At 36.7% G+C, this 15,456-nt stretch overlaps 1 protein-coding gene across 6 annotated transcripts in view; it reads left to right on the top strand.

The window, feature by feature from the left end:
- ATF2 (activating transcription factor 2) overlaps window positions 1–15,456 on the top strand; it is a 61,907-nt gene that overhangs the window by 27,710 nt on the left and 18,741 nt on the right. For all 6 annotated transcript variants that reach the window (XM_072418372.1, XM_072418370.1, XM_072418374.1 and 3 more), the window contains 2 exons: window positions 7,127–7,276; window positions 8,982–9,188. In XM_072418372.1, coding sequence (XP_072274473.1) covers window positions 7,127–7,276; window positions 8,982–9,188 — 357 coding nt within the window. The remainder of the gene's footprint in view (window positions 1–7,126; window positions 7,277–8,981; window positions 9,189–15,456) is intronic.

Below are 15,456 nucleotides of genomic sequence, written 5' to 3'. Positions count from 1 at the left end.
AGTTTTTAAAAGGCAGTAAATGTGTAAAAACATGTGCAGAGCAGCTTCCATGTTTAGTGCTGGTTAAAGAAGAACTTTAAGCAACCTACTAAATGTATTTCTGAAATGTATTAATGTTTACTGTGTCACCTGCCAACTAATTTGTGGTTCACTCTGTATTGTGATGATGTCACATGTTTACTATATTGATCTCTGAAGTGACTCATTGCTAACATGGTCGAACGTAAAATAAACATCCCAGCCATTAGTTTAGAACTGTTTTTCCACCTCTGCAATCTAAAAGGTAAATTTTAGGTTTAAGATGATCAATGGTTTGATCTCCACATTTCACATTGCAAAAGATGAGTATGCTTACAAATGACATTACATTATATTTTTGTTTTTCACACTGATCACTATTTCTAAAAAAAAAAAAGAGTACATATGCAGAATTTCTTCTTTGTTTGACAGAGCTGAACTAAACTAGTATTTACTCTCATATGTGTGGTGGCGTGGTGTAATGTTTTGGAGTTACTATTAAGCCCTCTCCGTCCACCCAAAACCTTTTTTGATTTGGGGTAAATCACCTCCTAGCTTCTTGGAAAAGTCTCAGCTGCCATGGCAAGTACTAGAATGTCTAGGTCTTGCCACTGAATTTGTAATCAATTTACCATTATTGAGTAAATAACAGAAGACGTGGGACTCCTTTACTTCACAGTGGCTTTAAATGAGGTCATGGCCAGGAATGCAGGCTGGATAATCTTGCATATAGACTTCAAGAATGATAGAAGTAGTCAGTGGTTGATATCTGTGCCCACCCATACCAGAAATATCAGTTTTAAGTCTAATAATTTTCATTGAATGCCGTTCATAAGTCTATTCTATTTTATCAATACTACTAAGAGTATCCATGTAACTACAGGGCATTTCGACAGTTCTGTACTTGTCCCTTTCCGGCTAATGCGTTTCAGCACACGTCTCTACTTTATATTGGAGTGCTCTAGTTAAACTAACTTAAAGAGCTGGAGGGGAGGGAAGCACAATCAAGAGAACATTAAAGCAAGTTCTACCCGGTGGGATCTGCCATGTAAAGACTTTTGTGACAAACTGTGAGTTATCTTTCTGCACGGTATGAAACCAGTAGGTTTACTGCGGGAGGTTTCTATTGAGAGCTGACAGAGGGCAGGCTGGCAACTATTCAGAAAGCTACATTAACTTGGTTGAGCCCGGCATGGAACCTTGTGTTCAGCAGAATTCTCCTGACCTGCCTCTCTGCATGCCAAGCTCATCAGCAAGCACCTAATGAGCCCCCCTCTAAACAGACCCTTTCCAAGCCTACTTCATTTCACTGTGTCCTCTGGGGGAGGAGAGACAAGACTTCATGAGGACTGATGATGCTGCAAAGACCACAATAATGATAATTAACTTGCTGAATTTAGAAGATTATGCTGTTAATTAGTTGCAAAATAAAGATAAGTAATAGAGCAGCAGATGGTCGGATAACACCCAGGAGAAGGAGGGTTATTACTCTGATGAGCTTTTGTGGCAGATATGAAATATGGATCTGACTTTTTCATAAGTTCTTCCTAGAGAATAGTACCTGGTTTCTGGAAGCTGATGATGGAGCGAACTATTCCTACCAAATTTTGACAGATGTCTGAGGGGATTGTTTTCAAGGGTACAAAATACACAATTTACAGAAATGGTGGATAGCTGTTAATGGGAAAAGTCTGTACATGCTATATTATTAAATGATGCCATATTTCTGCAATATTTATACATTTATGAACTGGTAAAAATAAAGGCTTCCAAAACCACCTACAACTGATGTTCAGTTATGAGTGGGCTTTCACTGGCTTCATTCTTAGCTTCTATTGTTTCTTAAGGGGCTCTAAATACATTTTCTCTGCCACTGGAAATTCAGTGAACCAATTCCTATAATTCTTTGCACAATAAATACTTAACAGATTTTGTGATAGGTATGAGAATAGGTGCATGAGTTCCAGTGAAAAGATGTTTATGGCTATGCTTTAAAAGACATAATAAACAATGAGCAATGCAGTGTTACTTTTGCTGAAAAAGTATGCAACACTTTCAGTGATGATCTGATGGTCAAAAGAAGGAACCATGGCATCTGACTGACACAAATTGTATCCGGTGCAGAAGTCAATATAGTGCATAAAGGTGAATAATGTCATCAGAATGTGGAAATCTTTTTAATTTTTTTTTTTTTTTTATAAAATCAGTAGATTTAAAAAAACTGAAAATTACTCTTTCAAGTACATAAATAAGTTAAAAATATACAATCAGTTATCTAAATTTTAGGATTCTGTGTTTTTCTAAGGCAAGTGGCAAAAAATACAAGGTGAAAATCATCCACACCAAATTTTTTTAAAGCGGAACTAAACTAAAAAAAAAAACAAATACACTTACCTGTTATTACTCATATCCCTTGCTCCCGCTGAAGATGTCCTTGATTGGGTCCATAGGTTCATATTGCCATGCAATCCTACTTCATCCCGGGGCGGAGGCAGCACCAGGCGCCACCATCTTCTTATTCTGGCTATGTCACTTGATGTTGCACTGTGCAGGCCCGAGATCGAGTGACGTAGCCTGCTGTAAAGGGGGGGCGATCTCCTTACGCACATACATGAAACTGGCATTTCTTTCTCTCAAATGTAGGAAAATGCCCCATGTGCAGAAGAAGCAGCCAGGAGCATGGAACTTGGATACGTGATGTAGGTTTCCCAGGAGGCCCTGCGCTCCCATTCTGTCTTTATTGCTGTGGTGACAGAAGAGGGGTGTCTTTTTTTTTTTCTTTCTTTTTTTAATTTTTTAATATACATAAGAGGATTATCTACCTAGTAGATCACCAAACATTTTGGTGATAGGTCCCGTTTAACATCAACCTATATTGAAGGGGAAAAGTATAGGCAACTGTCATTGGATAGTGCTGCTCTTCATCTACTGTATCAGAACAGCTATATTGCCATCTATAACCAGAACCCAGGCTAACTGTGTCAAAATTCGGACCTGCTTTACAATATTGGAAGTCACTGTTGCAGTGTACATATGTGTGCAGAGTATATTTGGACATAAAGTTCTGCATCCTGTTAGAGCAGAACTCAAGTCAGACAGTCAAATACGTACTCAAAACATCTGCAATTCTGTTCAGCCACTTTTGTGTTTCCCCACATGTCTGCAACACAGCAAGGCAAAGGTTTAGGCAAATGTTCAAAACCTGCGATCTCTCATTAGACTTGAGGTTCGTACAGACGTGTAATAATTGACTCTGAAAACTATGTTTAATTATTGTGTTTGGTGACAGTAGAACACACAAACACAACATTGTTCTTTTCAGTTTAGATGGGGGGGGGGGACGTAATTCACAGCACACAAACAACTGGGGGTCTGTGCTATATAACTTTTTATCTCTCTGTACTTGCACTTGAGTATAATTAGTTTTTTTTACGCAAGGTTTTGTGTATGTGATAGACATCAAGGAGCCTGCTGTGGGGCTGTTTGAGGATTCCTGTTCTGTATTACATGCAGAGGTCCTCTATAGACAAGGTGGCCTGGTACAGAAGACCAATGCTTGGAACAACTGAAAACCTAATGGCAGCCAACATTTTTTTCATTGGTTTCAACTGAAATGGAGGAGAGTCAACATTTCTAATAAAGCGGTACTAAATCCACATTCCATTGCAAGATGCTGCCATCTTCTTTTCTTTCTCCCAAGGACAACCTTCAGCCATCTTGGTTGTGCCAGGATGACTCCCCAAGTAACTTTAGTTCCACTAAATTTTATTTCTGTCTGTGCCTGCATTTGGGTAATGTTCTCTTACTTTTTTTTGCTGTGATGTCTACACAAACTGGAATTAAGTCACCATGATGACCACAGAAGAAAGGCACAAACAGCATTAAATACATCATCAGAACTCTTTCTGTGTCTCTCACACACTGGAAGTGAAGGAAAATTTCCCCAACTTGGATAGAAATGACAAAAACACCTGCCTAGCACTCTAAACCCTAACACTGTGAAGTTAGGATTGAAGTACTAATCAGATAACTTGAGGTAAACGTAACTACAAACAGCTAATTGTGTCCTAAAACCAGAAAGTATTGCACCACCCTGTGAACACATGCAGTCTGAGCAATCACGGGAAGAACCGGCTATCCAAAATGGAATTTCCCCAGCTGATCTCTGTTGTGCCTACAAAATAAGGGCAGGGGGTGTCTGCAGCTGGTTGCTGGTATCAGACTGTCTACTTTTGTAGCTCTCATTCTACAATCACTTGTTACGTAGGCCTATTACACTTGATCTGTCTATACTCCTTGCAGTAGTGGGCTGGGGTGAGCCAAGGACAGATGAAAGTTACCGATCCAGTTTACTTGATTGTACATACAACATGGCTTGTACCCTTTGGTTGATACGGTATGTACCAACACAACCAATCTGGTAACATACGTTAAAAAACAGAAATCGTTCACTTGTGATCAGCTTGCTGTTGAATTCACCTGAGACACACTCCAGATCTGACTATTGTATCAGATCTGTGATAAGACCAGAAGTGAAAATTGACCCATATGTACTTGGCCTTAGATTGTACGTGGACTTCTATGCCTGCAGGTATTGTAAAAAGTAAACACATTATAGCCCTCTACTGTATGTTGTTGGTGTACATTTTACTTATACAGGCTTTTATTTATTTGCATCATGCTGATTTTTGTCAGTCCCTCCAGATGTGTTTGTGGCAATATAATTTTGTAAATTGAGAATAAAAAAAAGGGCCATTCTTTAGACTAATCTAGCCATTGTTCTCTTCTGGCAGCTTTTTGTTTTGTATTAAACTGTACATACAGTTTGGTAAGCACCATTAACCCTCAACTGTTCCCAGTAGAACCAGCAACATCTTGCTCTAGAGGGGTGTAAAGATTAAGCAAATCTCATTGTGTACATTTATTTCATTTAACAAATCTAGAGGGGAATAAACAATATCATTGTTTTTGCCCTACAGTGCTAAGTCACACCTAATCAGTTAGTTTAAACTGTGTGAGACTGTGACATATTGCCCATGTCTGTGAGACCATACGGTATATGCTGTGTGTTCTGGGCACATGAGGAGATGATGAGATATCATGGCTCCGGTTGCCTTGCATGAGATTGCTGGCTCTCTTTGCAGTCATTCTTCACAATAATGATATTTATGTATATAAATTTGCCTTGTATATATTTTCCACATTTTTTTTTTTTTTTTGCTCATTTTGCTCATAAACTACAGCACTTCTCTGTATCATGTTGTAGCACTGGTGTAAATGCTGAATAAATGTCATATATAGAAATACATCACAAGTAGACCATATCAGGATACAAATGGTTGGTATATCAAAATCCGACATAAACTCATAAATGCAATACACAAAAAAATGGAAAAGTGTATGTGTGTGTGTGTGTATATATATATATATATATATATATATATATATATATATATATAAAAAGAACCCGATTAAAAAGAATTAATAAGAAGCCTGTAAAACACTTATGTAGCAATAAAAACTAACTAAGCAAATTTAGCAAGCTATATATACTTAGCAAGCCAGGACACAGTGTTCCTTCTATCCTTCTCCTCTCCAGCTGAAGTTGGATGATGAGACATTCATGCAGAATGCCACTAATATGTGTACAGTACTTATAGGAGCCACTGGCAATGCTCTTTGTACACATCAAGGGACCTTGTTGTCAACTTAACAGCCACCTGTGTCTCCTTTATTTTACTCTCTTGCTGCTGGTTTCCAGGAAGGTGCCACCTCTGCGTCTGTGCCAGCCTGACTCGGATCCTCTGTCCTGATCATAGCATGACTGAAGCCCCAATCCTTTTCTAAATTATTAGGAAGTGATACAAAATAATTTATTTTGACATCTTAGGTTTGCTATATTTCATGTATTTTCCTTCAATATAATGCACATATTAAATTTACAAATGGCATTTGTCCTCTCCATGCAGCTGATAGCAGTCCCGCTGTCCTTAAAATCCTTAGCAGAGCTGCATGGAGTAATTGTAGGAGAAAGTGCATTGTGATGGTATGTGTATTGCACTTCTGTAGAGCAGTGACAATTATTCACTTAGGCTTCAATAGACTGTAATGTAGAAAAAAGTGGTTGCCCTAATTGCATTGTATGATGGACATTAGAGATCCTGTAGGAACTTGTTCATTGTAAAAGTACCTGTACTTGCATAACTTGAACTTAATGACCATTTATAAGATTAATGTGTCTTCCTAACTCAGGAAAACCTGTATGTCAGCTAATGGAAATAATGAGAGAAAGGTCACAGAGAAATAACCCCATATCTCTAGTGAGAGTGTCTAGTCTTAATAACAGAGGACCTCTGGCTTATGGTGGAAAAGATGTTCCTGGCCTTTTTTAAACCCTGACATAAGCACAGTATGAACCTTGTACATATTTTTCATATACAAATATTGACTTTGCTAGTACTTTCAGTTGTGTTTTTAAATATATTGTTATAATAACAACGTAAAGTTAAGGGACTTGAAAAACTCTGTAATACATTTTTTTTTTTTGGCCTAATATGATTGCTTAAGATAAACTTTTGAAAGTTGAAATTTTAGTTAGGAGAAAGTGAGCTGTAGATGAGCTTCTTTTCCAGGTCCATGCAGAGCCTGTCTTTAGGTTTTTCCCACTCTTACAATAGAGAAGACATGGGGGGGTACCTATGTATATGTGCAAAGAAACTCTGATCTTTAGGTGATGTTTAGGAGGGTGGTGAGGAGCGATGGAGTTCATAAAAAGGCCAGCCAGTCACTATTGTTTGAAATAATGCCAGCGTCATTCATTCTACACACTTCATATATTTGAAGTTCAGGTCCATATAATCCTTTATGTACATATTGGTGTAAAAACAATCTGCCAAATTACAAATGGGTAAAGCTTTAGTGGCAATGGTTGAAAACAATTAGCTTCTGTACTAGTGGCACACAGATCAATGCATTTTATTGACTGAAAAATGAGTAAACTGATTTTGTTTTCCCAGCAGTTCTTGGTAGACTTTTGATTAAAATGTTATATTTAAAACATGTTTGGTTTAAGGTTTCATTAGTTTATAACTTTGTGTTTTTTCTACAGAGATTAAAAGCAGCTTTAACCCAACAGCATCCTCAGGTAACAAATGGTGAAACCACCAAGGGACAAAGTAGTGGAGTAGCAAAAATTCAGGCAGAAGAAACTCATCCACAGTCCCTACAACAGCCTGCCACATCAACTACTGAAACACCGGTAAGAGGCTCGGTGGAGGCAGTGTTATTGTACTGTAAGGTTATATATTACGGGGTTGGTAGCCTCTTAGGTTGGACTGCAATCCTGTATACCTACATGTTTATGTGGGCTGTGCTCCTATTACATTTATTACATAGCAGTGATAGAAAGAACTGTTGAAAGGTGTGGGAGGGTTTTTTCCATTAAATAATAAGGATAATATTGTGAGTTTGAGGATGTAAACATAGTAGGGGGGAAAAAGGAACAAAAAACTGATATAATATGCTTATTGTTCTTCTTAAATGAATATTAGGCAAGATGGTGTAATTTAAAAACGTTACATAAAATTTTGTTTTCACATTTTTCTGTGTGACTCTTCTTTTTAAGTTGGAATTTAGTAGACAATTCAGGAAAGGGAAAAGACAAAAACCTAAAACTCCATCTTTGCATGCTTGTACGTTTTTATATTTGCTTTATTGTGTACATGAAGTGTTTTACAAAAATGTTCCCCTTTTTAGTTCTACTAGATTAGTCACTACAGGTATCCCTGGTTGTTTGAGATAAGATAGAGAAATACATTGAAAATTAATTGTGCATCGGCTGACTCAGAAAAGTCAGGCATTTGGACTTCATGGACATTCAGACACATTCCTCAATAGTCAAATGATATAAACCAATTCATTGTCCACCAAATGCTATTCCAAACCCAGTTACTGCTGTTAAAGTAGTGGTGACATTATCAAACAGCTGGACATGGCTTGTGTAGAATACAGAGCTGTGGCTGGGACTTTAGGACATCCCATTTTTGTCTTTCAGTAAACCAGAAGGATGGATACCAATCACCCTGCACAAGGAGAGGGTATAGTAGTGACATGCTTCAGAACAAAACTAAGCCAGAGATGCAAAATGCATAATTGTTTCACAAATTTATTATAAATACACAATGCACTCCAAGTGCTCTTTTTATACATTTTTTCGCTTTTAACTCGCTCATAAAATTTGTTTCTTTTTTATTCATTTCCTAGTGACAGCTGTGCACTTTTGATGTTTGGCCACTAGGGGGCAGAACAAGTTATTGTCTTTAAAGTAACTCAAAGGAAAATTGAGGAGAGATTGGACCGTCTGTCGGTGAATTTTAGAGGAATTGACTGGGGGAATAATATATAATATAAATAGAGCCCCAAAGATTCAAGCAGGGCACCACATTTCAATTTTATTTGCAAAATATATGTTTAGTCCAGAGTTACACTTGAGTTTACACTGATATATATTTATTTTTTTTACCTCAGCTGGATATCTAGTTTCTTTACCTATATATCTGAAAAAAAGATTTTTCATGCCTTTACTGAGTTTTGATTGTTAGTTTAATATATGGATGTTGTATTTTCTTTGAGTGTTTCCAAATGTCTTTTTTCAAGTAGTTACAGTACATGTTGTTCAGACGTTTTGGAACAATTGTAATTCGTATGTGTTATTGTTGCTTTATGGTGTTTGAAATGGCACATGCTGCTTTTCAGCAATGAAAGAGCGATTTTATACTTCTGTTCCGTGTTCTTCCTCTGCATTTACTGAACAGAAGGCTGTTCTGGGAGATTACTTCACCAGCTGTTGTGGAACTTGTTTAAAGTTTCCTTCTCTCTTTGCAGCGTCTCAGTCAGTTTGCTGTTTGGATAAGTTTTCGATACAGATCAGTGAGAGATCAACTACTTTGCCCTTGTTTTTCTAGGCATCTCCAGTTCCCCCTGCACCACAAACACAAAGCACAGGGGGGCGCCGGAGAAAAGCAGCAAGCGATGACCCAGATGAGAAAAGGAGGAAATTTCTGGAACGGAACCGCGCAGCCGCTTCTAGGTGTAGGCAGAAGAGGAAAGTGTGGGTGCAGTCACTGGAAAAGAAAGCAGAGGACTTGAGTTCATTTAATGTGCAGCTACAGGTAAAACACTTTTTATCGATGCGTTTCATGCATTAGCATATTTTGTGAGCCCTCATGACGACATAACATAGCATGTGCAATGTGATGATACAAACTAATAATAATTGTTACTACTATTAAACATTATTAAATATTTCCATGCCAGTTGTCAATAGCACACATCTGTGATGGACACAGTAGTCATGGTTTTACAGAATAATAGTAGGAACAAGGACATTTTCAACCTTGTAAGGTGAGATCTTTGGATTTATCTATCTCAGTAAACCTGCTTGTTTTTTCTTTCCTATAAGACCTGTAGGTTTCTAAATTGGCCGGACCCTTAATTATAGCTATTTAAAAAAAAATGCCAATTATGTGATCCCTCATATGACACCAATATCCAAATATAAACCACTTTACAATATTGTAATGACTTGCTGCTGTTTTAAATTTGCATATGTTGAAATTCAAAGGCTAAACTATTCCATTTCCCTATCATTCCTTAAATACAAAGTGTATAATCATAAAATACAACAATGTAATAAAAAACAAATACATTTTGTTAGTAATACAGAGTCACAATGTCAGTCCCAGCAGCAAGACGGGCTGCATAAATGGGGAAATGGTGTGCAGGTTTTCCATAACAAATTTAAGTTTCAATTTTACTTTTATTTAATATGTAGGGGACATTTGAACATCTGCCAAGTTTTTACTACTGCCTGAGCTTTCCCATTTCGGCCACTTCCCCTTATGTTTTGTCCTGGTGTCAAAAGGATAAATAGAGAGTGGCAATCTTCCCAGGGCAGTGTTTTCCTCATAATTTTTTTTAGCTGGGTGAGAAGGAGCTGTAGGCGGGTGGCAGCCCCTGCATTGTGACCCATTTTTTTCAGAAACCACCCAAAAACAGCCAGGTGGTTATTTAAAAGTGCTGGGTGGTGCGCCCAGCTAAAAGGGGCTGGGGAAAACAGTGTGGTATATAGCAAACTATAGCGTAGAGTTAAAGCTTATGTCTGGATCGAACCTCCTCCCTATCTAATCATTACAGTCATTAAAGAAAAATTAAAAAAAAACGTAAATGCCCTGAATACTTACCCAAATCCTTGTTTATGTGACATGCCAGGTCCCACATCTTCCTGCAGAATAGAATGGTCTTTCCTATCTTTTGTATAAGGGTTTTAGTGTGTGGTGGCAATGTCACAGCAAGAGCCAGCATCAAGAATTGTCAGCAGCAGACCCAGGCAGCAATTATATCATTGGCCATTACTCTCAGAAGGGGCACAATGCAGATTTTGTGATGATGGATTTATATTTAGCAAGAGGTTTTTCCTTTTATGGGTGGAAATGGGCCTGATGAAAGGGATGGGTGGTGTTTTCCTATTTGGTCCTAAGATGAGCTTTACCAGACTATACAAAGAGAAACCCAAAAGTAGAACATGGCTAAGATATGTTTCTTGGAGAAAATGCTCCAACTTCTCTCCAGTGTTCAAATACCAGCATAGGCCTAGGTCATGTGATCTCTGTTGAAAAAAAAAAAAACACAGATTTACATTATTGTTTGAGCATGAGTCTGGATTACCTTTAAATAAATAAAAAAATCTTTTATGTAAACCAGTGTATGAATAATATGCAGTTTAAGCATGTTAGCCCTATAATATTGTATTAAAAATCTATCTTTTAATGTTAGCTGTATCACCAGATACAATGGAAAAAAAACAGATGAAATAATATCTAGTGACATTTTGGAACTGAAAGCTTTATTGCAAAAGTTTGCATTACATAAATGGTCTGCAGTTTAATGAAATGCCTTACATGATGAATCTCGCAATTAGGCGGCAGCGTCAGTGACAGTTGTCATTTCAGCTGTATGTGTATTTGTAGCCTTCTGTGTTCCCCAGGCCGTAGTTTGGATAGGGGATCATTATGTTAATTCAAACCATAACCAGCTGCAACTTATTTTGGGGCATTGCCAAGGAAGGAACAGAAATCTACTTACACAGATAGTGACAAGTGTACTTGAAAGGGTTTTTTCAAGGCAATTAAAACCTGCGTAGTTTATTCCATTCATTAAATGAAACATATTCCAATCCTGAAAGCAAACAGAGAGATGCCTCTTAGGGATGCTATAAAACACTGATGCTTTAATTATTTCATGGAATTCATTGTGCTGTCATGCTGCTGTGTTATCTCCGATTTTTGGATATAAAAAAGGGAAATATAACCATTTGTTTGTTTTTGTATGAATTTTATTTGAATAATTCACACTTGTATCCTATTTTTTCTTGTGTAGATAAATATAATTGAACATTTCTGAGACTACGATAGCCAGATTTATAATCAAGTACATCTTTGTTTCATTAAACACTATTTTTCTTTTTTTATAGCATGGACTTGCATCCTCAAACCTTATATATAGTTTTTATTGCAGAGAAAACCAAACTAGTTCTTTTGAAAAATAAAAGTGAATTGTAAAAAATAATTACATAATTTCCAGCCATTTCCAAGTTAGATCCAGAAGTTCTGGGATAAGGCTGAATTCCAGCCAATAATTTAAACACATAGATGAAGTACATACATTATACAAGACTTATTTTACTTGCCAAAGGATTTGTGTTTGTCCATCCTGTTCTGAGGTTTACCATATTCTGCCACACAGCACAATCCTGCCTGGCTGGGGAGGGGATCTTGATCTCTCCTGATCTTTCCATGCCGCATATTGGCTTTTATTTACAGGTCTCCTCCCCAATGCTTATTGAATGCAGCACATCTTATTTGATCCTTGTACTGATTCGCCAGCTGCTCTGCTGAGCTTTGCTGTACAGGGACCTACAGAGGCTTGAGCATGTCAAATGGATGTTCTTCTGCTGCTTAAATTTACAAATATATATACTTATACATGTATTGATGTGTTCATTTTGTATCTGCCGGAAGTTTAGCTTTAAAGTTGAAAGTTGTACGTTAGAAAGTTCTACCATATATCTGAAACTTTCTGTATGTTGAGTGTAAGGTGGGTTACATAAAGGGGGAAGAGCAATTTCACCCACTATAAGCCAAAGGCTGTACTGCACTGTGCCTAAATCTTAGACTAAGGAATTACTGACAGGAGAAGCGGCCTAACTAATGGTTCTAATGTGCTGATTATTGTTTCATTTTAATATAGAGAAGGCTTGGTACAGGCCCATGACCAAACTATATTGCCTAGCAATAACAGAGAAAATTGAGGTCTGAAGTTACTATGCTGTCTGACAAAGTTTATGGATTCCAAAGTTGACTACATATAATTACAAACATTTTGGCAGGTAAAACTGTTCATTCAAATATATGTAGAGTTTGTAAGATTGCTTAAGTGATTTGTAACTTTTATTACTATTATTATCTTGTATTTTTATAGCTCTGACATATTACTGTCAGATTTCATGAGGAACAGCTCTGTTGTGAGGAAACATTAATGGTGATTGGCCGGGAGGCCATACACATGCACTCTGCTCAGGGGGTCAATGCGATTGGATGCCAGACTACAAACGATAGCCAGGGTTGTGCTATATAATATGATTGGATGTGCAGTGATAATAAACAGTAACAGTGGTCATTGTCCAGTAGGCTTTTTGTGATAACACAAGTCTGTCTGACAAGTGGGGTAACAAATTTGATTGAATATGCTACATTTAAAAGAAAAAAAAAACATTTCAAATAAGCAGAGATGTTACTATATAAAGCAAATATGTAATCTGTGGTGACACAGACCTTTCTGTTGTGTCCTTCTTTATTTTCTGCAGTTGTTGAGTTCCGCACCATTATTAGTCATTGTAGAAACTTTAGACCGATTATACCAAACTTCCAGTATTGGCCTCTAAAGGGATAAGTCAAGAGACCTAAAGATATGTTCTCATAACACATGATCATCTTGGGAGGCTGGTAAATTCTTAAGAGAACATAGGACGTTTTAATTTAAACCTTTGCGGTTTTCAAGCAGAACAAACCTTAAGGAGAAACGCAGACAAGCTGTTGCCAATAAAAATTCTAGCACAATGTGGAAATCATGTAAGAGCCATATGGTTGCTTAAGAGTCAGCCTTATATTAACCCTGTCATCCCTACTCTGGAAAAATATGCCCTGTTCAGTTCTTTTTTTTTTTTTTTTTTTTTTTAGAAGAAAAAAGTCATATGTCTGATTGGTTCATTTTACACAATTAGCAATTACAAGGTATAATGCATTACATTTGATGTAAGATGCTACAATTAGGAGTTTGTAATAGCTTGAATTGTTATGCTAGCCTTGTGTTGAGGTCACTTGGGTGAAATTGCTGTAATGTATACATTCCAGATATTTATTTATTAGGGAACACTTATGGAAACCATACACTGATGTACCCTTCAGAGTGTAGTGTGTATTTCTACAGGTGTTCACATCTAAACAATGCTTACCTTATGTGTGAGAAATCACTTACTAGAAGTAAAGCTGGAAAAAAGTCTTCTTAATGTGTTGTAATAGGCAATGAACTGGCATGTCTTTCTTCTACATGGATGCCAGAAGGGTTCTGTTTACAAAAAATGCCCCCTTCCCCCCATATGCTGACATGTTTTTATGAAGATCTGTCTTGCATATAGGCATTCACTTGCAGTTATAAATACTTTATTATTTTGCAGCTGTGTAAGGGGCTTTTGTTTTACTATCCCTTTGTTTTGAAGTGTCAGTGTAAGGAGGTCAAACACACATAGCATTGGGGAGTAAGATGTTGGGGGAACAGAATATTGTATTAGTTCTAATCTGTGCAAACATATCCAGTTAAATAAATACCTAATATTCTTCAAATGCAGAATAATAAAATATACATAGCAAATAATAAAATATGCATTACAAAACATTAATTAGCTAAGTGGCCAGTTTATTTGTGGGTATTTGGATCTTCATACAGACACTAGATTTTACCACTTGAGATGATTTTTTTGTGATCATCACAGGTTATATTCTAGTGCTAGTACAGCACTCCCACAATGCCATTTAACTATCTTCTCTGCTGGATCACTAAGCCACAGACTGCTAATGACCACTAATGTTTAATATAGGGAGGACGCATTGGTGCACCCCCTGCTTCTCCTATCCCCCTCCTCTTTGCATAGAGTAGAACAGTGCTACTGTTACTAGAAACAATCACTAATAATTTCCAAGGAAATTATTGATTGTCTGTTCCAGGCCTTAGGCTTAGCACAGTATATTTGTAAATAATATAAAAAAAAATATAGAGAGTTTCAAACCCTTGGGACATTTACTGATGTCTCTCTGAATAGATTATAATTTGTTCATCATCTGTGGTATATTAATAAATACAGTTTTATTAAATATCTAAATATCTTTGACATTTTCATTTTTCCTAACCACTCATTTTTTTATAACCAATGAAAATCATTGTTGAAGTAGTCATGTGAACCTCTAGTATTGTGATATCATAAAAAGAGGGACATTGGAGTTGTGTTCCAGTCTTTGCCAGTTTAGGTTTAATTGACCATTTTGTATATATAAAAAAAGATTGGATCTTCACAACATTCTTTTGAGGCATAACATTTCCTATTTAGAACAGAGTTCCTGAAGCTTTTAAGACAAAAAAAAAATGTTTTTTCTTTTTCTAAAGACTTGAGTCACCATTTGTCCTTAGCTTACAAGATAGGGTATTCATGGAGAAGTGCTTCTACTATAGATAGTAGCTGCTATCCTCCTGAGATCATTGGCAAAGTAACTGTTAGCAGTTGATACTCCTCTTTTTGCTTGATAATATCCATAAATTTGAGTCAACAAGAAAACCATTGATCAAAAATAGAGTTAATAAGAATTTACTATGGAGAACTTCTACAGAAAACATTGCTGCATTAATAAATGTTAGAAATATTACAAAGGATGCTTGATAGCCAAGAACAGTGTTTAGTGAACAGATAACATATAAGTTGTTCTTTTAGGTAAGAGTACATGGTTATATAGTTGGCAAAAACCAAAACTCTATAGTAACATGAAAAACACATTGTGAACCACTGTAGAGCAACTATAATTATGTGGAGTCCTTCCTGGAAGCTCTGCATTCACCGAAAGACCACTGAATTCCAAGTTGTATCAATATATTCTGCAACGCTATATCAAGGTACCGGTATTTGTCTTTATATAGAATTTAACTGAGGTTATTGGCAGTTGGGGAGGTTTTGCTAATGAAAAAAAGCATTCTTGGGTTTTTTAACACAACACAAAAATGTTTGTCTACAGTTTTGAAGCAATTTTTTTAAGAAGTTCATGATAAAAAAGCCAA

The sequence above is a fragment of the Pyxicephalus adspersus genome, chromosome 7 (assembly GCF_032062135.1).
Source record: "Pyxicephalus adspersus chromosome 7, UCB_Pads_2.0, whole genome shotgun sequence".
Taxonomy (NCBI): domain Eukaryota; kingdom Metazoa; phylum Chordata; class Amphibia; order Anura; family Pyxicephalidae; genus Pyxicephalus; species Pyxicephalus adspersus.
Note: the sequence above shows the minus strand (reverse complement) of the source record. Positions and strands in the feature narration are given on the sequence as shown.